Source organism: Lepus europaeus, chromosome X (assembly GCF_033115175.1).
Source record: "Lepus europaeus isolate LE1 chromosome X, mLepTim1.pri, whole genome shotgun sequence".
Taxonomy (NCBI): Eukaryota; Metazoa; Chordata; class Mammalia; order Lagomorpha; family Leporidae; genus Lepus; species Lepus europaeus.
This window is the reverse complement of record NC_084850.1, coordinates 60,497,005-60,521,262: the sequence shown is the minus strand read 5'-3', so window position 1 is coordinate 60,521,262 and position 24,258 is coordinate 60,497,005. Positions and strand designations below refer to the sequence as shown.

The 24,258-nt window shown below is 42.5% G+C and overlaps 1 protein-coding gene across 2 annotated transcripts in view; it reads right to left on the bottom strand.

Moving 5' to 3' along the window:
• Positions 1–282: 282 nt before the first annotated feature.
• The window catches only part of LONRF3 (LON peptidase N-terminal domain and ring finger 3), a 44,389-nt gene continuing 20,413 nt past the window's right edge, over positions 283–24,258 (bottom strand). For both annotated transcript variants that reach the window (XM_062183869.1, XM_062183870.1), the window contains exons 6-11: positions 17,361–17,475; positions 14,077–14,198; positions 11,100–11,258; positions 10,170–10,332; positions 9,033–9,182; positions 283–5,069 (exon numbers count right to left, since the gene is read on the bottom strand). In XM_062183869.1, coding sequence (XP_062039853.1) covers positions 4,914–5,069; positions 9,033–9,182; positions 10,170–10,332; positions 11,100–11,258; positions 14,077–14,198; positions 17,361–17,475 — 865 coding nt within the window. In that variant the 3' untranslated portion in view covers positions 283–4,913. The remainder of the gene's footprint in view (positions 5,070–9,032; positions 9,183–10,169; positions 10,333–11,099; positions 11,259–14,076; positions 14,199–17,360; positions 17,476–24,258) is intronic.

The window sequence follows — 24,258 nt, the reverse complement described above, 5'->3', positions numbered from 1 at the left end:
ACACAAATTGGTTCACGCTTGCCTCACTGTCACATGCATGGGGCTTTACTGAGTGCAGGTCTATTTTCCCTAAGGAGCTTAGGTCAAATGCATTAGAACCAACAGAAGCAAGAGGGAAGTAGATGTTCCCGTAGCTTTCTTTTGTATTCAGCTTCTAACCAAGTAACAAGTAATGCTCAAACTAGCTGGGCAATTAGTTCCCAAACGTATGGATACAGTTTTGTTAGAAACAAAGTGAGACATCAGGAAACATTTTTTTAATGAACAAACAACTTTCACAGAGATTGTCTATTATCACATTGTTATTACAACATAGATGTGCTGAAATGGTTTTTGTACAGATTTAGAGGAAGGGAAACTCTAAAAAGAAATCAAGCTTATAGAGGTAGTTGAATAGCAATATGGGGGGAAAGCATTATTTTAATTTCCCTTCAGTTCATTACAGTGCAAGAATAAAATGGCTGCTTAACAAACAAATGAAAAAAAATAACAAATACACATACACATTTGCCACTGGTTCAGTGGCTCGATTGATATTGTAATCGTGACACTACTAAGAACTGCATAAAATGATGGAGCTAGTTGATCTAAGATAAGCTGATCGTGCCATATTAACCTGTTTGCTTTTATTTCAAAGTTGTTGATTGTTGTTGCTTTAACAATAGATGTTACTCAACATTTAAAATGATGCATAAAATACAGTGTTGCTTTGTAAACGTCTGTTAATCACGTTTGCTGCAAAAAAAAAAAATCTGAAACAGCTACAGAGTCAAGAAGCAAAAGCTTTAAAGTGACAACAGGAACAGAGATTACAGGCACTTCTCTCTGGAGGTTAACTTAGCGTGTTTTAAATACCCACTTGTAAGTGAAAATTTCTTCATTTCGCCTCTGGATGTGCATACCCTATATTATTAAACAGTTGAATGAGTTAGGTGGGAGCTATCATGGCAAGATGAATTGAATGCATCCATTTTACATGGCTCCTTTTCCTTCCTTCTCTCTGCACGCAGGAAGTGGTGCACATGGAAGCCTAGGCAGCTGGCTGCTTTTCAAAAATGTCTTCGATCATAAATCAAAACCTTGGTCCTCAGGCCCAAGAAAGGGCTGAAAACCTGCCCTTTTCTATAGTCTGAGCTGCCTTCCATTTGTACCTTTGCCACACACCTCTGCTACGGGCCTGCCTTGATGAGCAGAAACAGCTGCAAAGTCAGTATGGTGGGAACTTGCAGAATGAGTACCAAATCAAATTCCCATGTTGGCAATGGAGTAGGTGTGGAGAGCACAGTCCCCAGTGGGTTACAGTCCACCAACAGTACACAATTTATTAACAGGGAGAGACCTCCGGGCGCTGTGAACCAGCCTCAGGAGCTCCACTGCCCCACTGGCCAGTCACAGGGGATTATCTGAGCCAGGCCAGCTCCACAGGCAGAGCACCACATGGGCAATGCCTTGACTCGCCCCTTGCTGCTGAGGCAGCCCTGCACTAGAAGCAGTTGGCCTTCAGAAAAGGCAAATTGATGAAATAAGCAATTCTCTGCCCCACTAAGCCAGGGGCAGGCACTTTTTCCTCCAAGTTGTCTATAAACAGTTGTTTGTGTTGAACTTCATTTTCTACATTTTGCTGGTTATTAGCTAGCAGTAGTAGTACAGTACAAAGCAGAAAGGCATGGTATCTGCTTGCTACCTAAGATATGCATGATGTGTGTGCATGTACACACATGTGTGCACACACACACTCTTACACACATAGATAGAAAATAACTTATTAGAGAAAGACTGGGGTCAGTGGTGATAAACAGAAAACAAGTAACCCAATAAGTGGCACTATCTAGCACGGGGGAAGCCTTGCCCAGGCCTACATTAACCTTTATGTCCTATCTCTTGTATACTCTTTATTCCCTAGATGTTCAGTAAAACCAATTTACAAAACTGGTCAAGTCCAATGGATTACCCCATTCAGTTACATCCAAAAAAAAGTCAAGGCTTAGCCTCCCATCACGACTGAAACAAAAGCTTGAGGTAAAACAACCCACATATGTATCTAGGCTACTGAGAGTAAGTGCAATCCTGTCTAATCAAGATCTACATCTACTGGAGATGAGCCCTCACTGATCAAGGGGGGCTTTCTGTGTTGTGGGATTTTATTAAGAAATCACACTTAGAGGAAATAAGAGATATGCTGAGTAAATTAACTTTACTTAAGCCATGACTTCCCTTTGTGACCTTCTGAGGTGCTTTTGGGATTTGATTGCCAAGCCTGTTTAACAAAATGTATGTAACACAAACTATTTAAAATTTTAAAAAATAGGTTCAAAATTAAGCTTGGCCATTTACTGGCTGGCTCTGTTACTTGGGTGAAGTAGCCAACATTGCAGAGCCTCAAGTTTTCTCAGCCACAATATGGGGCTAATAACTGCTGTCACAAGGTGGATATGAGAAATACATAAATTAACTCAGCTATGTGCGGTTGCATGATTCAGTACCTTGCACATGGTAGTTTCTCAATACATTTTTGTTGAATCTGTTCCATGAACTAAACATTAAAGTCACAGATTATAAAGTCCAACCACCCAGGTACGGGCAAGATTATCCATACATTTGGATGAACAGGGACTGCTGGGTTAGTTATGTGAATGGAACTAGAACTTAAGGCTTCCATTCTATCAGAAATTCTAGACCTCACAGCAACACTACTTTTTAGCCTTTACTGAAATGAGGAAAAGGTTGTTGGCATAGGATAAGCCCCAACCTCTGACCCTGATTTTTTTCTCCACTATTTTCACCTTCCCAAACAGACTTAACCCCAAATGGATTTACCTGTAAATCATCAAGCTACGATCTAAAAAAATCATTGGTATGGACTCTGCTGAGCAAGTTTAAAGCGATTGCAAGAGGGTTCTGTGTGTAAAGGCAGTTGTGATGTTCTTAAACTATACTCTTGTAACAACTGTTATCTATTGAATGTCTCCTATGTGCAAGACACTGTGCTAAGTGATTCGCACATATCCCATGTGAGGTGCCTAACAATTCTACAGACAGCATTTATCACTACTGTTTTCTAGATGAAGAAACTGGGGCTCAGGAAAAGTGAAATCATTTCCCCAAAGTAACACACCTAGCAAGTGGAGAAGCTTCCGATCCTTTTCTTTGTTGCATTTAAGACAATAAGGACACTACCATACAGTGCCGTGCTATGACCACACGGTCAGCCACCAGGTGGGAGGGGGAGCCTTTAATTTCCTGCTCCCAGAGTCTTCTGGAGTTTGCTCGCACAGCAACTAGGCCTATACCTCCATTTACTTCCATGCTTCACCTGCTCAGTCTGGCTCATCTCACTCTCCTTTGTCTGCTTTTGGCCACAGGTAGTGATGGAAATCAGACTGCCAGAAACATTACCCTCTCACCTTAACAGAATGTATGGGCTGTGAGCAAGTAACACTGTAGGTGTCCGAAACCACGTGGGGGGATAATTTGCAGGCAGGTAAAAATGGTACAATTCACTACTTCCCTGCCCTAGTCTTTCAACTCTGTTATAACACTCCCATACCCAGGGTACTTTCAAGTTCTCCTGACACTCAAGGAACCAAAGTAGCGCCAAGCAAGTTACAAATATTCTCCTGCAATATTCAGATATTTGGTCCATTGCAATTAGGAGAAAAAACAACGTTTAGATAAGATTATGGATGAATTGTTTGGTTCCCTTAAAAAGAGTTTGAGTTATAACCTATCTGGCTTCTTCATACTTTTGATAACAAATAATCCTTCATCAAATGTTTTCACACATGCTAGTCCAGCTCTTGGTCAGAACCGGGTATAGAGGTTTGTGTGTGTGTGTGTGTATGTGTAGGCGGGGATGGGGGTGGGGGGAGACATGGCTATGATATGCCAAGTTGGAAGCCATTCCTTCTCAGGATTAAATACTATTGCACCTAAAATCACATTCCTAACTGCAGTGAGAAGAAACGAGAGACAGGTCTAATTATATTGCTGAAATACAATGCCCATAAGACATCCTAATAAAGGACACTACTCTGATTCATATCTTCATTCTAGAAAAATAGTTCTTTCAGCCCTGTTCTGTATTACATGCAGAAAGTGGATTATTTTACTTTACCTTGGCATGTGCCATCATCTATGACAAATCTCTTAAGTATTTTGTTTCGTTTAATGCAAATTGAAACAAAAAAGTAGAATATGTGAAGGGAGATGATCTTGGCATCACTCCAAACTTAATGTCAATATCCAATTGGATAGATACAGAAGTGGATCAACATAGTAAAAAATAACTAAAGCAAGAAATTGCACATTTCTAATATTGTTACTTCCCCCTAGGACTCCTGGTAAACCACATGAATAAATTAAGCAACTGACTTTTCAGTAATGTACACTTAAATAGTTACAGACATACATGTAGAAAAAAGGGTACAGTAGTGCAAAAAATAAATTATTAAAACAGAAAGAAGTATGGACATTATTTTACACAATGCTCTATAAAACCTGAACCATTTGGAATGAGACCTCAAGTCAGTGACATCATGCAGCAACATTATTAGTATCTTTGCTTCACATTTCAAACACAATCATCTAGGAAAAAATGAAATTAAAGCAAAAATCACTTTAAATTTTCTGAAGATTTTATGTTAAAATCGATTTTTTTCTGGGCTCTTAAACATCTCTGCTGTTTATATGATTGTGCAGCATTGTCAAGAAGCATCTTAGGACAGAAAGTTTTAAACGGGTCACATTCTTTCGGTCTTTCGACTTCATTTTGTTCTGAGATCAAAAGCAGGTTAATGCCTCTGTTTGATACCTCCTTCTGTTAAGATGTTATTGCGGTTAGACATATTTACAAGAAGCACCCCACCCCCAGGGCAGTGGGGAGGGTGGGAGCTCCTCTTCGCCATCCACTCTCACTAGTTTTGGTTTCGGGATATAAAGGCCAGGACTCGCCGAATACCGTTCAGTCTATCCTTTAAGGACCTCATTGCTAGGAATGGGAGCTGAGCTCGGCTTTCCAAGGGAAGAACCGCTAATGTCCACCAGCACCAGGCTGGACCATTCGGGTTAATCTGCAACAGAGAAACACAAAGGGTTCATCCTGTCCCCATGTAAGCACCATCAGTCTGCAAGTTTCCAAATGCACCAGGTAAACATCTCACGTGGAACTACCTCTGTGGGTGATAGACACTGCTGACTGCCCCTGTGTCTATTTCCCCATTATTTTAGCTGGGGATCTAGCTTCCCAGGGGGAAAAAAAGACTACTTCTCAGCCTCCCTTGCAGCTACGTGAGGCCAGGAGACAAAGTTCTAGCTCAGGAGCTGTAGCAGGAAGCGATAGGGGAAGTGATACTGGGTCAAGCTCTTTCTCTCCCTTTCCTTTCTTCAATGAAGGGCAGCAGCATTCCAAGAAAGGTAGTGCTTTGTGATGAAGGAGCCTGGGTCTCTGAATGTTCTCGTGGAATCAAGCTGCTCTGAAGCTAGGAATTAGGGCCAAGTATCTTTTTGGTATTTTGGCAGGCAAACCAACATCTTAGCAGAGACAACATTTCCCCTAATCAGGGTGAGTTTATGAGCTAGAATAGCCACTACCCAGTCTTTTCTACTTCTAAGATTCTGCTTAGATCCTTTAGACAGATATATGCAACTTTGCAGGCCTTCAAATCCCATGAACCCTCAGGCTTTGCATGTCTTTAAGCTCCCTTCATATCTTTGCTCTGGCTGAACACAATAGTTCTGATATTCATGTCAGCTGCAGGGCCACAGCTATCTTCTCTCCAGAAACCAAAGAACAGCAACCCCGCTTAGCAAAAATTCCAATTAAAAAACACATTCAAAAGGTAAAAAGTAAAATGTCGCTAGTTTGGCAGGAATATAGGCAGGGGCTATAAACAATAATCAAATGGGAAAGATGACCATATGACCCATATACTGTAAATTTTAAAATAATCACAGGGCATTAAGCCCTTGCCTATGAAACTTACAGTGTTATATCAAAAACTAAGAAATATGAAAGGAAGAAAGAGGAAAGAAGTATCATTATATTCTTAGAATTGTACCCAAGAAATACATTGAGTCTATTCTCTTTGTGTTAATAGCACATTAACAAGACAAAATAAGGTATTAGATGGTAAAAAAAAAAAATCACATTAGACCTGGATTCTGCCCCCAGGTTTCTTTTCAAGAAAATCCTGTTTGTAGGCACCTTCCTGAGCAGCCATCTCAGACAATGCTGATTTACATGTTACTAAGCCTGAAATAAATGTTCTTCCCACAACTTTGGAAAGTTGTTCTTAGGCCTGTGGGGAATCACATTCTGGTCAAACCACCCCCATCTGGGATTATCGGGTTCCAAATTGCTTCATCTGATCCTCCCCAAATCTCCCTGCCCTCTTTAATTCTCCATGCCTCTTGCTTCATCTGGATAAAATAATTTTTTGTGTGCCTGAGAGCAGTCTGCTACATGCTCTGCCTTCTGTGATCAGTGCTGAATAACAGACTGGCTTTCTGAATTTTCTTTCCTAGAATTATCAACAAAGATATTTAACCTGATATTCATACTTGGGGTAGTTTCTAAGAACCCTCCTGAAGCTTTGGATATTCTTATCTGTGCGCCACTGAAGCTGCAGCATTGACTAGAGCAAACTGAATGGGTTTCACTTTTTGCTTTTTTTCCAGGTGCTTCCACTGTCAACACAATGCTGACAGAACTGATCATATAGGAAACAAAGCCCAAGATTGCAGCTTTCTGTGTCACCAAAGTCCTTGTGAATCACACTGTGGCATCTGTGTTTCCTCTTGGGGAAGATGCTGCTATCCTTGCTCTAGCTTTTGCCTGACTGGGAGAGAATGCTTCCCAGAAGGTGACAGGGAAAATCAAGCTTGATCATGCGCTTACTCAGAGTTATGCTGTAGTCCTGAGTCACAGTGGCCCAGAGCCAGGAGCTAGGTCACGGGCAAGCACTAACTGGCCTTTCATGCTTTAAAACCCAAGATGCTGTCGCATGGGGTGGGGGGTGGGGGGTGGTGGTGAGCCAACTTTGTGGTCTGGGAAAGCAAGATTCTTCATGTATATATGCATAAACTATATATATAAACTATACAGCCCCTTTGGAAAATTTGGTAATTTTTTGTTTTTTTAAGATTTATTTACTTGGAAGGAGAGAGAAAGAAAAGAAAAGAAGAGAAGAGAAGAGAAGAGAAAAGAAAAGGAAAAGAAAGAGAGAAAGAAGAAAGAAAGAAAGAAAGGAAGGAAGGAAGGAAGGAAGGAAGGAAGGAAGGAAGGAAGGAAGAAAGAAAGAGAGAAAAAAAAGAAAGAAAAGAAACAAAGATAGATCTTCCATCCAGTGACTTACTCCCCACATGGCTGCAACAGCCAGGGCTGGATTATGCTGAAGCCAGGAGCCTGGAACTCCATTTGGGTCTCCCACATGGGTGGCAGGATCCCAAGCACCTGGGCCACTTTCCACTATTTTCCCAAATGCATTACCAGGAAGGTAGATCTAAGGTGGGGCAGCCTTGGGGCCAGCGCTGTGGCATAGTGGGTAAGGCCGCTACCTGCAGTGCTGGCATCCCATATGGGTGCCAGTTTGAGCCCCGGCTGCTCCATTCCCAATCCAGCTTTCTGCTGTGGCCTGGGAAAGCAGTGGAGGATGACCCAAGTCCTTGGGCCCCTGCACCCACATGGGAGACCCAGAGGAAGCTCCTGGCCCCTGGCATCGGATCAGCACATCTCTGGCTGTTGTGGCCAATTGGGGAGTGAGCCAGCGGATTGGAAGCCCCCCCCCCCCCCGCCTCTCCTCTCTCTGTGTAACTCTGACTTTCAAATAAACAAATCTTAAAAAAAAATAAAATGGAGCAGTCAGGGATGCAGCCATATGGGATGCCAACATCGCAACTGGTGGCTTAACCCACTGCACTACAACACTGGCCCCAAAAGCAAAGCATTTTAGCCCATTTGGGAACAATGTTGTGTTTTAGAACCTCAGAATAGAAGAGGAAGAGGGGGCTTTAGAGACTTCCTCATCAACCTCTCTCCTTTCAGAGATGGAAGAAAAGTTAAAGTCATTTGGCAGAGAAGTCAGAATATGCACATTCAGATTTTTCTATTGTGCAAACTGGGAATGAGCATAAGTAAGATATGAGTGTGTAAGAGAAGTAAAGGGCAAAGGAAGACATGAGACTGATGCTGCAGGAGAGTCAGCTCAGAGTATGAAAAACAGTGGTGGTGAGGCAATATTTGCTTAGGATATTTCCAGCCTTGTTATAGAAAGAAAGAATTGCTGGAAGTGGAATTCCCTTTAAAAAAAATCTTGTGAAACAACTAGCTCCACTTTCCTGGAAAGCTTCTGATCTGCAGCTGGATCTTACAAATGAGTGTGTCCCCACCGCTCTGCCCCAGGAAGAAGACTGGCCCAGGAGAACTGAGTGAACTGCTTTCTAGTAAATTCCTAGTATAACTCAGCCAAGGGTGAGTTTAAACATGGGATCAGTTCTCTCAAGACCTATTCACCCATGATGAGGACAACAGCAAGTGACTAGACTTGCAAGACTGAGCATGGGTAGACTTGTATGTACACAGTTTCTGTGGTCTCACAACTGGAATCTTGTAGCTGGCCCTAGCTCCTATTGCAAAGAGAAGAGGGTTGTGAAGCTTCCCGGAAGTGGCAGCCTTTGGTCTCAGCTCCCAGGATATCCATACCCTTCTAAGTCCTGAGGTTTGTGTGCATCTTGTCACCCTGACATCACCATGCTGTAAACCTGGGTGGTGTCTATGTTCCCATTCTCTCACCTCAGTTATCTCTCAAAACCTGTCTCAGATCCAAATTCATGCTTTACTTCAGTTACCCCAATTCTGACTTGGGATCTTTTTAGTCTTTCCCATGATGCTCACTACCCAGGCAGATAACAACAAATTAGATCCCTCTTCCTCTCTGCCCTTGACTTGCTGGATGGCCACCTTGCCCCCATTTCATCACAAACCCTAGGCATTCTCATCTGGTGGAGCACTCTGTCAAAATGAACATTTCATATACCTGAGGATCAGCATCTTTCTCTGGCATTGGGCCAAAGTGACTGAGTATCCGATTCTTTAGAGATGATTTGAGCGAATGAAACCATGATGACGCTTGCTCATACACACAGTTATGTAATCCTAGGAGCTCAGCACAATCTTCTCCCTGAACCTGAAAGTAGTAAAGTCAACGTGAAACATTCTGTCCCGTCTCTACCCTCTCCGTCACTCGCAGAGTTGCTTTTGACACCTGACTCTCTTTGAGCATCCACCCTGCTCTCCCGATAGGAAGGTTTAGTCATCCAGCTGTCTTTTGAGTGAGATGTGAGATGCCCCACAAGTGCTGGGCCGTGTGCAAACACTGCTGCAGGAAGGACAAAAGGTTCAGCTGGGCAGATTAGCTGAAACAGCAGGACATACAGAAAGCCAGAGATTTGGTCTAGTCTGAGTGGAGTCATGTAACCAAAGCAGGTTATGCTGGTTTACGCCTCTGACCTTTTTGTTGCTAGGTCTGTTTTCCTATTGCTTGCTGCCAAGAGGGACATGAAGGCATCTGCGTCTCAGTGTGTGATTCTCCTCCAGGTCAAATCACTTACTCATCTTCTGCTACTTAGTGAATGTAAAGATAAATGAACATGGCATTGTGTACCTCTGTTCCCACCCTTTAGCCTAGAAAACCAAGGATTAACGGGATATGCCATCTTTCTGCTTTATGAGATGATGGGTTACCAGGAAGGGTTCTTAGCCAGGTTGCACACTTAAAAATGCAAAAGCATGTGTGGATCTATGACTATCTCAAAGCAAACCATTTTAAAATACAGATAAATAAATCAGTACAAAAATATGCATGTGTAGACCCCACTCCAGATCTATCCTTTGGTATCCCTGGGAGACCTAACTCCTAGGCTGAAAGGGCCCCAGAGTTGGTCTGGGACAGCATTTCTTACATGTGAATGCAATCCAGCAGCTAAGCAGATTGAGTCAGGACAATGGGCATTCTCACTGCAATTGGGCAACAAACCAGCAGCATTCAACGTTGCTGCAGCAATTTGGTGAGAAGCAGCAAGGTCCCCAGTAGTTCTGAGAAATCGTTTTACAACCATCTGCCAAGTTACAGAGAGAGCTTTGCTTTGGCATTCTTGGCACTGGCCACCCTCACCTTTTGGTCTTCAATGTATTCGATGTCAGCTGTGTTGTAGCCATCCCGCTGGCCCTGATGCAGCACCTTGAAGCGTCTCTTGCCTATGCTGTCGACCACTGAACGTCCATCAGCAAAGAACTGAACATTTCTGATCTCTAGGATGCAGCCATATTCTGCAAACCTGTTTATTGAGAAAGGAATTAAGAAAGTAGATCTTTGACAAGCTCTATTTTCCTGGCCTGTCCCCTGGCCATTTATGTTACCCCATGCTATGCCACAAAGGACTTCTGCCTCTTTGCCTGTCCTTGGTCTATGGCTATAGCACATCAGGTAATGCCTGTGTGAAATAAAAAAAAAATTCATTGCTATAACTGCTACTATTTATTGAGTACATACTATGTGCCAGTGCTTAACAGTATTAAGAGATGACACATTTAAGAGGGGGCCATCCTGTGATGGTGGCATCCCATATGGGCACAGGTTCCAGTCCCAGCTGCTCCACTTCCAATCCAGTTCCCAGCTAATGTGCCTGGGAAAGCAGTGGAAGATGACCCAAGTACTTGGGCCCCTGCCACCCATGTGGGAGACTTGCAAGACGCTCCTGGCTCCTGGCTTTGGTCTGGTCCAGCCCCAGCCGTGGGCTGTGAACCAGCAGATGGAAGATTCTCCCTCTCTCTCTCTTGCTCTCTCTCAACTCTGTCTTTCAAATAAATAAAAAAATAAATAAATCTTTTTCTTAAAAAGAAGCTTAATCCTGGGGTTCTTTTAAATAAGCAGTGTTTCATGGTGAACTAGGTGCCAGAGAGAGCCTGATCCTTACAAATGCTCATATTCTTGAGCTGGCTAAAGGTCATGAGCTAGGCCTCCCTGCCTCCTGGGGACACCCTAAAATAAAACCCTAGTCCCTCCCCACCCAACCTCCCTTTACTCACAGGGCTCTTCACTTACCCTTTAACAGGATCTCCAAGGCACATGCCAAACTGTCTCGTGCCTGTCTCAATGCATCTACGAATCATCAGGCGGTAACAAGGCTCAAAGATGTGCAGGGGACAAGGAACAGTGGGATAGGCCATGGTACACACGAAAATAGGCACGTTCTTATTTAAGCTGTCAAGAAGAGTAAATTAGATGGATCTCAAAGCAATGGGGCAGAACACAGAAAGGCTCATCAGATGTCAGCACATGGTTTCCCATGGAGGGAAGACAAAGAGCCATCCACTTTTTATGGCTGATCAGTAAATGATGACATGCAATTGATGCGGTGAGCTGAGTCTCATTAATCTGGTGCAAAGGTCAGCATGAGGGCTAAGAGATTGAAATTGGCATTGCACACATTCTAATCTGTCTGAAGAAGCCCTCAAGTACCTTAACATCATGGGTGATAGCCATGCCTCATTTTGCTTTCTTTCATGCTCTTGAAACAATTATCTTCAGGTGTTGTACAGGCAGTAGGGGGAAGGATAATGATGGTATAAGTGGACCCAGCTCTCTAGAAGGGTGGTGGGAAATTCTCTGCAAGATCCCTTTAGGCATCTCAAATTTGCAAAGCTCCCCCTCCAGGGAATTTGCATATCAGGCCCAGCTTGGAGGAGGGAGCAAGAGACAGGCAAGAGTAATCTATGGGAATGTAAACTGGTACAGCCACTGTGAAAGACAGTCTGGAGATAGCTCAGAAACCTGAATATAGGCCTACCATATGATCCAGCCATCCCACCCATGGGAATGTATCCAAAGCAAAGAGATCAGTACATGACAGAGATATCTGTACCTGCATGTTCACTGCAGCACAATTTACAATAGCTAAGATATGGAATCAACCCAGATGTCCATCAACTGTTGACTGGATAAAGAAATTATGGTATATATACACTATGGAGTACTACTTAGCTTTAAAAAAAAATGAAATCCTGTCGTTTGCAACAAAATGGATGTAACTGGAAAACATACTTGGTGAAATGAGCGAGTCCCAAAAAGATAAATACCATATGTTCTCCCTGATCTGTGGTAACTAACAGAGTACCTAAAAGGTAATCTATAGAATTGACACTCTGAGATGCAATGGTTTTGAATAGCAATTGTCTCAACTGTTGAGGAACAGGTTTTTTTTTTTCCTTCATACTATTTGTTGAACTCTTTACTTAGTGCAGGGTTAATCTTATGTGTATAAAGTTAATTAAAAATAGATCTTTGTAAAAATAAAAAATAAGGTAGGAGGAAGAAGGGTGGGAAGAAGAGTAGGGTGGGAAGAATCACTATATTCCTAAATGTATATCTATTGAATGCATTAAGTTTGTATACCTTAAATAAAAGGTTTCCAGGTTTAAAAAATGGAGAAAGACAAATGTAAGGGAAAAAAGAGTAATCCAGCTCAGGGATGCTCGAATGCTCCAGTATGCCAGAATCATGGGGAGCTCTTAAATCCAGATGATTGGGTCCCCACACCTCCAGAGATGCTGATGCATTAACTCTGAAATTGGGATCCAGGAAGCTGCCTTCCAAAAAACACCTCTGAACATGGACACATACAGACTTGCTGGGGAACCACCAACAGGGCCAGCTCCTCCTGGATCTCTGCTGTTATTTGTCTAGTAAATTCAATGCAGGAACACTGAACCTAGACTGACTGACTGACAGATATGAAGGGACTTCAAAAAGGTTATGCAAAATAGAATTAGGTGGCTGGCACTGCCGACATCCCATATGGGTTTTGGTTCCAGTCCTGGCTGCTCCACTTCTGATCCAGCTCCCTGCTAGCATGCCTGGGAAGGCAGTGGAAGATTGCTCAAGTGCTTGAGCCCCTGCACCCGTGTGGGAGACCCGGAAGAAGCTCCAGGCTCCTGGCTTTGGATCAGCTCAGCTCCAGCTGTTGCAGCCATTTGGGGAGTGAACCAGCGGATGGAAAATTCTCTCTCTCTCTCTCTCGCTCTCGCTCTCTCTGCCTTTGCCTCTCTATAACTATGCCTTTCAAATAAATAATAATAAAATAAGAATTCGATGAGAACAGGCAAAGATTTAGTACTTGAGGAAAACATTATTCAAAGAGAGAGGCACATTCAACTGAACTGGTGGCAGAGTTTAGAAATCCTCTGCACAGGGTGGGCATAAAATCAGGACAATTTTTGCCATCAGGAATCTCACCTCCGGAACGTTGTGAAGATGCTCCTGAGGATGGGCTAAGGGAAGGGCAGTAGTAAGAGAGACAGAAATTACTGATTTCCCCCCGCTTTTGCTGCTGAGTGAGCTGTTCTTTCAGCCAGGCAGAGATCTTGGAGCCTCAGTGATACCTCCATCCCTACCTAGCACTTGTCATACTACCTGTGCACGGTGGCAGAGGAAGCACATAACAAGCACTAGTACCATGCCACTGGTTAAGTGCTTTCTATGCACTAACTCGCTTGCTCTTCCTAACAAGTCCACCAAGTAAGAACTATCAGCATCCTCAAGCTATTGGCCCAGAAAGTTTGAGTGACCTGCCCAGGGTCCTGAAGTATTCTCACTTTGTGACAGAACTGAATCTTAAGCCCAGGTCTGGCTGAAACCAACATTCTTAACCTCACAGCACCTCCTTTTGTAGTTAAAGATGGTCTTCTGGATACTTTGTCAATTCCTCTGATTAAACTACTTCAATTAACTCCTATGAGTAACACACTGCTCCTGGTGCCAAGACATGTCCTGGTGAGTGGTTTGCCTGGTTTGCTGGTAAGTGTTTTAACAACTCGCTCTCAACATTAGGTGGAGGAAGCCCTGGTGTGTAGCATTTGCTGATTTCCGTGGTATAGATACTCTCACCATGGCCAATTTCAAGCTACTGATGTGATACCACTGAATGAAGAGCTAGGAAGAAATGTACACACTCAGCTCTCACGAGCTGATATGAATGAAGCTGGTATGAATGAAACTGAAATAGAAACACACATATACATACTTGGAAAGTTCTTCCATTTCTTCTTCATAAAGCCTCCTTCGTTCCTTGAGTTCTTCTGGAAGGAATTTAGCTATAAGCTCTTCCATTATTACATTTTTGCTGTATTTTCTTGATGCCAAGCACTATATGGGGAACATGACAATTGAATATTATGTAGTCATCAGAAAGCACAAAGCACTTCTGACTAATCAGGAGAATAGTCAAATAACCCACATATTAGAGTAACTTGGATCCACAAATTAACATCTAGTGTTATGATAATATATGCATTCTCTGGATATCAGAACTTAAAGAAAACACACTTGTATGTAGTTAGGGGAACACAGCACTAAAGTTTTAAAAATCTCATATTCAGGGGCTGGTGTTGTGGCATCATGGGTTAACCTGCTGCCTGTGATGCTGACGTCCCATATGTGTGCCAGCTTGAGTCCTGGCTCTTACTTCCAATCCAGCTCTCTGCTAATGTGACTCGGAAAGCAGCAGAAGATGGCTCAAGTGCTCTGACCCCTGCCACAAACTTGGGAGACCTGGAAGAAACTCATGGCTCCTGGCTTTGGCCTGGCCCAGCTCTGGCCATTGCAGCCATTTGGGGAATGGGCCACCAAATGGAAGATCTCTCTCTCTCTCTCTCTCTCTCTCTCTCTCTCTCCCTCCCCCTCTCCTTCTCCCTCTCCCTCTTTCTCTGTGTTAACTCTGCCTTTCAAATAAATAAATCAATCTTTAAAAAAATCTGAGTCTTCTTAAAACACTGATATTGAGGTCATGCTGTTATTGAACAGTGATGGCAAGCCTTGCCTTTTCTTTTTCTTATTATTCTGTTTACAAGCTCACAGGAATGGCCTCTGCCTGGCATATTCTGAAAGTCAGTGGTCAAAAGGTTCAGAGAACCTAAAGGGAATTTTCCATCACTGATCCTTTTCTTCCCTGCCCTCCCCCACACCACCCCAATGCTTGGCTCCCAGATGTTGTCAAGTCTACACATTTTTATCTTCTAACTTGTTTTGGAAAACAAGTGGTTCTGTCTATTTGCCTTGAAATATATCATTTATGTATCACTGAAATTACATGATAAGCCATGATTTCAGAACTTGAATCAGGCTCAGTTGTCACTATTATTTTCTCCTGCAAACACCCCCACCCCATATATAGCCAGAGATCTGTAAGTAGTAGGTGTTTAATGATGTGAACCAATCAATGGAGGCTAAAACATCTAAATTCCACATGCAAAACAAACAAACAAACAAACAAAAACTGCAATGACTCACTATGGAAACTACACCTATATAACCAGCAGGGGGAGCATCTAGTATAAAACTTCTGGGTTTGGCTTCAGACCATTTTGTTCCTTTCCCAGTACAGGCTGTGTCTGTGTTCTGTGCTGAACATGATTGGAATCTTTATGTCTCTGTAAAATCGTGTAAGTTTGACTCTGGGTGCATATAGATTATAGATTTGATAGACAGATCATAGATAGATAGATAGATAGATAGATAAAGGGAGAATGAGAATATCTTCCAGCTCCTGAGTTTGACTCCACAGCACTGTCATTGCCTGATACAGGAAAATCAACTATGTTGCCAGTCCCAGTCTTTGGGGAAAAGCAGTGACTCAGAAGAAGGCAGTGAATCCTCTGCTGATGCTAAAACCAAAAGCCAGGAAGGGCACCTACTACACATTCAAAGGGGTGTTCTCTAGGTGTAGAGCATACAGATAGGTTGTTCTCCCTTCTGCTTACCTGCAACACAGATGCATTAGCTAAGTCTAAGGGCCACGTGCTTCTCACCTATAATCAGACTAACAAGTCTTACTTCTTTATCTAGGGAAAGGCATGGCGTTGATTCTTCCCAAACCTCCATACACACCCTCAGGGCTATCCTTGATGATTACTTCACTCTATTCCCATAGTTTAACTATTGGGATCTTGAGAAAGCTCCATATGTGACTTCTCTGGACTTCTATTCACCTACAGATAGTCTTGTGTTTCTAATCTCTCCTCAGACAGGGGTCAAGGAACAACTAATATGCATTACAAAATGTAGCACCCAAAAAAAAACAAGATAAATTCCTGGGCCTTTTTTAAGATTTAATTATTTATTTGAAAATCAGAGTTACACACAGAGAGGCAGAGAGAGAGAGAGAGAGAGAGAGAGAGAGAGAGAGATCTTCCACCTGCTGTTCACTCCCCAGTTGGCTGTAATGGCCAGAGCTGCGCCTATCCGAAGCCAGGAGCCAGCAGCTTCTTCCGGGTCTCCCTCGTGGGTACAGGAGCCCAAGGAATTGGGCCATCTTCCACTGCTTTCCCAGGCCATAGCAGAGAGCTGGATCGGAAGTGGAGCAGCCGGGTCTTGAACCCGTGTCCATATGGGATGCCGGCGCTTCAGGCCAGGGCGTTAACCCACTGAGGTCCATTAAAAAAAAATGAAGGTGAAAGTTTGTGTGATGGAGTTTAGAGAAACTGGAGTTTTTCAGGTGTACAGGTATTTACTAGTAAGTACAGTAGGGGCCGGCGCTGTGGTGTAGCGGGTAAAGCCACTGTCTGCAGTGCCAGCATCCCATATGAGCGCCGGTTCAAGTCCTGGCTGCTCCACTTCCGATCCAGCTCTCCACTATGGCATGGGAAAGCAGTAGAAGATGGCCCAAGTCCTTGGGTCCCTGCACTCGTGCGGGAGACCGGGAAGAAGCTCCTGGCTTCAGATAGGTGCAGCTCCGGCTGTTGCGGCCAATCAGGGAGTGAACCAGCAGATGGAAGACCTCGTTCTGCCTCTCATTCTCTCTCTGTGTAACTCTGACTTAAATAAATAAATAAATCTTTAAAAAAATAAGTACAGTGGCTCCTGAAATGTTTGACAAGGACCATACTGAAGGTCCTGTGAGGTTTTTTTGGGTTTCAGGAGCTGATCTCTTCAAAGCACAGAATTAGCATTGATAATAATGGGACATTAGAGCTCATCTAGCCCAACCGAGAGAGGACAAAATATTTACCCCAGGGTCCAGTGTATCATACCAAGTGGTACGCCAGCATTAGAGTCAGCATCCATTTCTTTAATGCTTTTGTTTCCAACACAAATTAATTTTGTGACTGAGAGTTTATAAAAAGCTAGATGTTGTCTCATTTTCATGAAGGACTTGTAAAGGAGAGGGGTGGCTATTAGAAGAAACTGAGAGATGGTCCAAAGGGGTATTTTGCCCTAGTGCAGTGTAGGGGCTTGGAATCCAATTGAACACTACACGACTACCCATTTCCAAATAAGCAAAACCAACCAAGAAAGAAAATACTGGTTTACCTGTGCAAGGCCATCTTTGCACAACGGACACTTGGCATTGTGATCTAGGCATCTTTCAAGGCATTTTAAGCAAAAAGTATGCCCACAAGGTGTTGTGACTGGCTCATAGAATAATCTGAAATTTAAGAATCAAAATGGAAGAAAACTGCAATTAGACCAAAAATGAAAGACAGAGCTACTTCAAGGTTAAGATTTTATAAAATTATTTGGAAAAACCTGTGTGCGAGGGAGGTGATTATTTTTGTTTTTAATCACTGTTGTTATTGCATTCTAGAAAGAATTTGCTTTTCATTTCTGCGCTGGACTTAATATAATGCACTTATTAACATTTAAGGCATAGCTAGTTCATTTTTGTAACATTAGTTCTGGTCAATTCCTTCTGGGCATCCAGATTTTCTACCATGTCTAGTCAAAAAAATAAATAAATAAAGATTAATACCCAGAGTGTCTGAATAGATTCCATTCTAAACATATTTAGCCAAACTGCTCACCTGAATTTATGTAAACACACAGATGGCTAGACACACACACACACACACACATACACCCCATATTGAAGCATGTTACATCACATTACATGGATAAAATTGCTTTGTTTGCTAACCTTGATGCCTTTCTTCAGCTAAGCAATGTTTACTGCTTGGAGAATTTTGAAATTACACCTCTGGCAAACATATAACTGGTTTTTTTGTTTGTTTAGATGGACAATTTTCTTGGGAGTAGTAGAATAATGTTGTTAATGTGCTTACTGAGATAGACAGCTACACATCTATACATATGCATAGATATACAATTAGATCTATTTTAACTGCTTTAGGAGAGCAGTGTCTTGTTGAAGCAATCTGAGGATTCCTTTTTAAAGCTATTCTGTAGCTTCAGACATTCATGGATTTACTTTGCTTAGAGAAAGGCTCACCTGCAGCTGGATCAGCGGGTGGGGGCAGCTGAAAATGACAGTTGAGAAGTGGGGCTCAAAATCACCAGGAGGAGGAGCTCAGAAAGCAGGGAAAGATGCCTGGCCAGCTAATCCTGACTTCACCAGAGGGTTCAAAGGAGAGGAAGCGGCTGACAGCTGCACAGCTCCCCTGTGTGGTCAGGAGGTGCACCAGCAGCAGAGGATTCAAAATGTCAGAGCCCTGAAGTACTTGAGAAATGGAGCCTGCCAACTGGAATGAAACTGAGGTCCAGAGGGGCGAAGCTGCTCGCCTAAGTGTACACAGCTAACTTCTAACAGATGTAAGTCTATCCAACTTCCACTTCCACTCATGTGCCTTTCCCATTTGATCACTGATTCTTAACCTCTGCCGTGTCTCAGAATCACCTGGGGCTCTCTTTCTTGATGTAAAATGAACTGAACAGAATTAAAGTGTACCCTTTGATAAGTTTTAAAATATGCACGCACATATGAAGTCATCACCATGCCCAAGATAGCAAACATAGCTCTCTCTCCCTTGAATGTCTTTGTAAACCCTCCCTCCTGCCCACTGTGCACTGTGCTGCCCCCTCCCCCCATCACTTACAGAGCTCTTAAAATCACCAGATATCCAGACATTCAGATCAGTAGACCAAGGGCACAGGCTGGCATCAGGAATGTTCAAGCCCCGCCTGGGTGATTTCAATGTGGCTTTAATTTTAGGCCACAGGTGAAAATCAAACAATCCTATTCATCTCTGCATTAGAGACCTTTCTGTATTGGTCTTCACACATAACTGTCACCTGTGAAACTTTTTTTTTTGACAAGCAGAGTGGACAGTGAGAGAGAGAGACAGAGAGAAAGGTCTTCCTTTGCCGTTGGTTCACCCTCCAATGGCCGCCGCGACTGGCGTGCTGTGGCCGGCGCACCACGCTGATCCGCAGGTGCTTCTCCTGGTCTCCCATGGGGTGCAGGGCCCAAGCACTTGGGCCATCCTCCACTGCACTCCCTGGTCATAGCAGAGAGCTGGCCTGGAAGAGGGGCAACCGGGACAGAATCTGGTGCCCTAACCAGGACTAGAACCCGGTGTGCCGGCGCCGCAAGGCGGAGGACCAGCCCGTTGAGCCATGGTGCCGGCCACCTGTGAAACTTTAAAAGCACACATGGTGCTTTTTGGATTGTATGATTCTGTTTAAAAGGTATTAATTTCGGTTGGAGGGCAGGTACAGCAGGAAGAATTACTATGTTCCCAATGTTGTATTTATGAGACACATGCAAATAAATAAATAAATAAAAATAGAAAAAAAGGTAGTTAATTTGTGTAACAGAATTAATAAATTCTATATATAAAATTGGCCAAAAAGTAAATTTAATGTAAAAAAAACCCACTATGATAGAGGTCAAAGGCAGTGTACTAAAGCTAGAAGAAGAAAAAAGTATGAGATCAGAAAGGATAAAAAGAAATTTGTCAGTATTTACAAATGGTTTGATGGTGAAGTTAGAAAGTCTCAAGGAATTTACAAAAATAATTGTTAGGATTAATAAAAATAGAGTTAGCAGGGTTTCTAGGTAAATACACATGCAAAAACAGACTTGTAGTTTTATATAACAGCAATCAATGCTAGTGAAATACATTTTTTAAAAGATGACATTTACAACTGCTTTTGAAAGTCAAGTACACAGGAACAAAAGTTGTGTGAGACTTCTATTGGAGAGAATTATAAACATTTCACTGAAAGAAAGTAAAGAAGATTTAAGTAAGTCCCAACAAAAATCCCATTGGGCTGTTTCATTTGTTTTTGTGGAACTGACACGTTGATTTCCAAACTCTATAAAAGATAGGCAAAAGGTCAATAGCCAAGACACACAACTGCTGAGCAACAACGTGGGAGAACCTGCTCTACTGGACATGAGAACTTATCTTAAAGCTGTGATGATTAAAACAGCGTGCGACTAGCACAAGGACAAACAGACTGGTGGAATAGACTAGAAGGCCCAGAAACAGACTTACCATGGATTCTTGATTTGTGACAAATGTAGCACTTCAATGCACAAGGAGGAGAGATTTTTAATACATGAATAGCATTCTTAGTAAATGCTATGGAATCTTTAGCTATCTAGGAGGAAATGCAATTGGACCATCTCTCATACCATACACAAAAATCAGTTCCATGTGGGCTGTGAAAACAAACGTGTGAGGCAAAACAATAAAACTTTCAGAGGATAAAAATAGTATGGAGGGGTCTTCAAAAAGTTCATTGAAATGTGTGTTATCAAAAAGTTATGCATGGGGCCGGCACGGTGGCGCACTAGGTTAATCCTCCGCCTGTGGCACCGGCATCCCATATGGGTGCCGGTTCTAGTCCCGGTTGCTCCTCTTCCAGTCCAGCTCTCTGCTGTGGCCTGGGAGGGCAGTGGAGGATGGCCCAAGTGCTTGGGTCCCTGCACCTGCATGGGAGACCAGGAAAGAAGCTCCTGGCTCCTGGCTTCGGATCGGTGTAGCTCCGACCGTGGCGGCCATTTGGGGAGTGAACCAACGGAAGCAAGACCTTTCTCTTTCTCTTTCTCTTTCTCTCACTTTCTAACTCTCTGTCAAATAAATTAAAAATCTTTAAAAAAAAGTTATGCATGGGTTTCAAAATTCACCAGAAATAAACTCATATTTTAATTCAATTTTCAATTAACTTTTTAAAGTGTGCTCATATTTTTGTGACCCCCCCCCAAGGTAAAAACAAGACACAGACAAGCACCAAATACAAATGGAAAGACAGATAATTTGGACTGCATTAAAATGAAGAGCTTTTAAGTTCATCAAAAGATGTCATTAAAAGTGCAAAGAGGCAAGCCACAGAGCAGAAAATTCTGCTAACACATAAATATGACCAACAAAGAACTTGTAATCTAGAAAATACGGAGAGCTCCTACAAGTCAGTAACAGAACCCAATATAAAATGGATTAGCACTTATATGCACTGGAATATATAAACAATATCTCCAAACCAGAAACAAATCCAAAATCCTCCTATAATAAAATTGAGAAATAAATGGTGGTAGATTTATACAATAGAAGACTATAAATAATGAAAATGAACAAACTTAACTTACATTGAATAACATGGATAAATCTTAACACTGAGTTTAAGAAGCCAGGTTCAAAGACTACATTTTGGGTAATTCAATTAATATGAAGCTTTTTATTTTAAGGCAAAATTGGGGCAGGCATTTAGCTTAGTGGTTAAGTCACTAATTAGGGGCAGGCACTATGGTGTAGCCAGTAAAGCCACCACTTGCAGTGCTAGCAATCCTATAAGGATGCCAGTTCAAGTCCCAGCTGATCCACTTCTAATCCAGCTCTCTGCTATGGCCTGGAAAGGGCCTCAGTGCCCATGTGGGAGACCTAGGAGAAGCTCCAGGCTCCTGGCTTTGGCCTGGTCCAGTTCCAGCCATGGTGGCCATTTGGGGATTGAACCAGCAGATGGATGACCTCTCTCTCTCTCTCTCTCTCTAACTCTGCCTTTCAGATAAATAGATAAAATATTTTTTAAAAAAAAGACACTAATTAGTATGCCCCAGTCCCACATCAGAGTTCCTGGGTTGAATTCCTGGCTCTGGCCCTAACTCCAGCTTCCTGCTAGTGCAGTCTCCAGGAGATAGCACATGATGGTTCAAGTAGTTGGGTCCCTGCGACCCACATGAGAGACCTGAATGGAGTTCCTGGCTCAAAGCTGCAGCCTGGGAAGGGCCCAGGCCATTGCAGGCATTTGAGGAATGAACCACTGGGTGGGATTCCCTCCTCCTCAAAAAAATAATAAATATAAAAAAATAAGAAAAACTAGATTATACTGTTTAGAGATGCAGGCATAGTTGATAAAACTAGATTCAAGATAGAAGCCAAGATAATATTACAGGCATTGATGCTGTGGCACAGTTGGTTAATCCTCTGCCTGTGGTGCTGGCATCCCTTATGGGCGCCAGTTCTAGTTCCCGCTGCTCCTCTTCCAATGCAGCTCTCTGCTATGGCCTGGGAGAGCAATGGAAGATGGCCCAAGCGCTTGGGCCCCTGTGCCCACGTGGGAGACTCGGAAGAAGCTCCTGGCTCCTGGCTTCGGATCGGCCCAGCTCTGGCCGTTGCAGTCATTTGGGGAGTGAACCAGTAGATGGAAGACCTTTCTCTCTGTCTCTCCCTCTCATTGTCTGTAACTCTACCTCTCAAATAAATAAATAAAATCTTTTAAAAGAGAGATAATATTTCAAGGGTAAGTGTAGTTGTGCTTGGGAAGAGGCATATGGGCAGGTTCTGGGGTCTTGGTAATGTTTTATTTTTTAAAATACAAAAGAATACATGGGTATCCTCTTTTCAATATTTTTTCCCAAATAAACCTTTTATTTAAGGAATACAAACTCCATGCATTTCATAAATACAACTTTAAGAACGTAGTGATTCTTACCACTGTGCCCGCCCTCTCATCCACACTCCCACACCTCTTCCAACTCCCTCTCCTCTTCCCAGCCTTATTTTTTACTAAAATCTATTTTAAATTAACTTTAGACACATACAATTAACTCTATACTAAGTAGAGTTCAACAAATCTCTTTTCAATATTTTTTAAAGTTAACACCTTTATGTTTTGTGCTGTGTTTACTTCACAATTTTTTTTCCAAACGTGTGATTTCCAGGCTGATTTGGGAAACACTGCTGTGATTTACTTATACTTAAGAATATCTCATTTCCTCTTCACTTGAGTCCTGCGTGCTTTTTATACTTTAGCTGATTATGATAATGGTGGAGACGATTGATTAATCTGTATCTACAATCAACAAGCAAAGCGATTTTTCTTGAGAATTTCACAACTGGACCTATTGCTTCTTTAAGAATGCAGTTCGTATCAAGTAACAAAAGTATGGCTGGTTGATGAACTGCAATAAATACTGAAATTTAGTGAGCAGATAATTGCAAGAAATACTGACGTTTAGCGAACAGATGAAAGAAGTATACACAAAGGAACACTATGACTAAAATGCCCCCTAAGTGGCGACAAACAAAAATGTAGCCACAGATGCTACCTAATGATTGCTCTGAAGTAATTCAAGGTAGAGATGCTAGGAATAGATCACTTTTGAGTAGTTGTCTCCCTTCTCTAGGTGGGGCTCCTCTGCACAGGCTGACTGAGTACAGTAACTAGGAACAGATACAATATGCGTGTTTGCCTCTTGCTATATTTTTGGGTGCATGCACTAGTATTCTTCATATAAATATAAGTTTGGTCATTATTAGGAGTTCCATTTCATTACAGAGGAAATGAAAGCTCAGACAGGTTAAATAAGTTGCTCGTGATCACACAGCTAGCTGGTAACAGGGCTTCGTTTATGAAGTCACATTTGACCCTTCTTCCTTCCGCACTCTATGACACAGCAATGACCATATGTATTCCATTCAAATGGACATCATCCATCTGCGTGTGGATGCACACACTCACACATACACACACACAATTTTTCTTCTTGCTCTCTGTCTCCCGAGAGAGAGAGAGAGAGACTAGAACTCCAAATTCTTCTCCCTTTTATTTACCACTTTGGGTAATGATTTCAGAAAACACTTCAGGGAGGCATTTATAAATCAGAACAGGGCCAGATTTTCTCACAAGAACGCGTTTTACATTGTCACAGTGATGAAGTAAACAATGGTAATAATAAATGCTTTCAGTTAGATGTCAGCCGGGATAAAATGTTTGGCTTGTCTGGAAATAGCTATCTTTTCCCACCAGTTACATCCTTGCATTGTGTTCCTTTGCTATCAAATGAGAGCAAAAAGGGAAGGAGAAGGAGGGGGAGGGAGGGAGAGGGAAAGAGGGAGGGGGAGGGAGAGGGAAGAATGAATTGACTCCTTAATACCCAGCTACTTGAGTAGCTAAAACTAGGCTATATATAAAGCTTCTTTCACTTGACAAGGAGGTCACTGGGCCATTAGGTAACTGGCTCAAATAC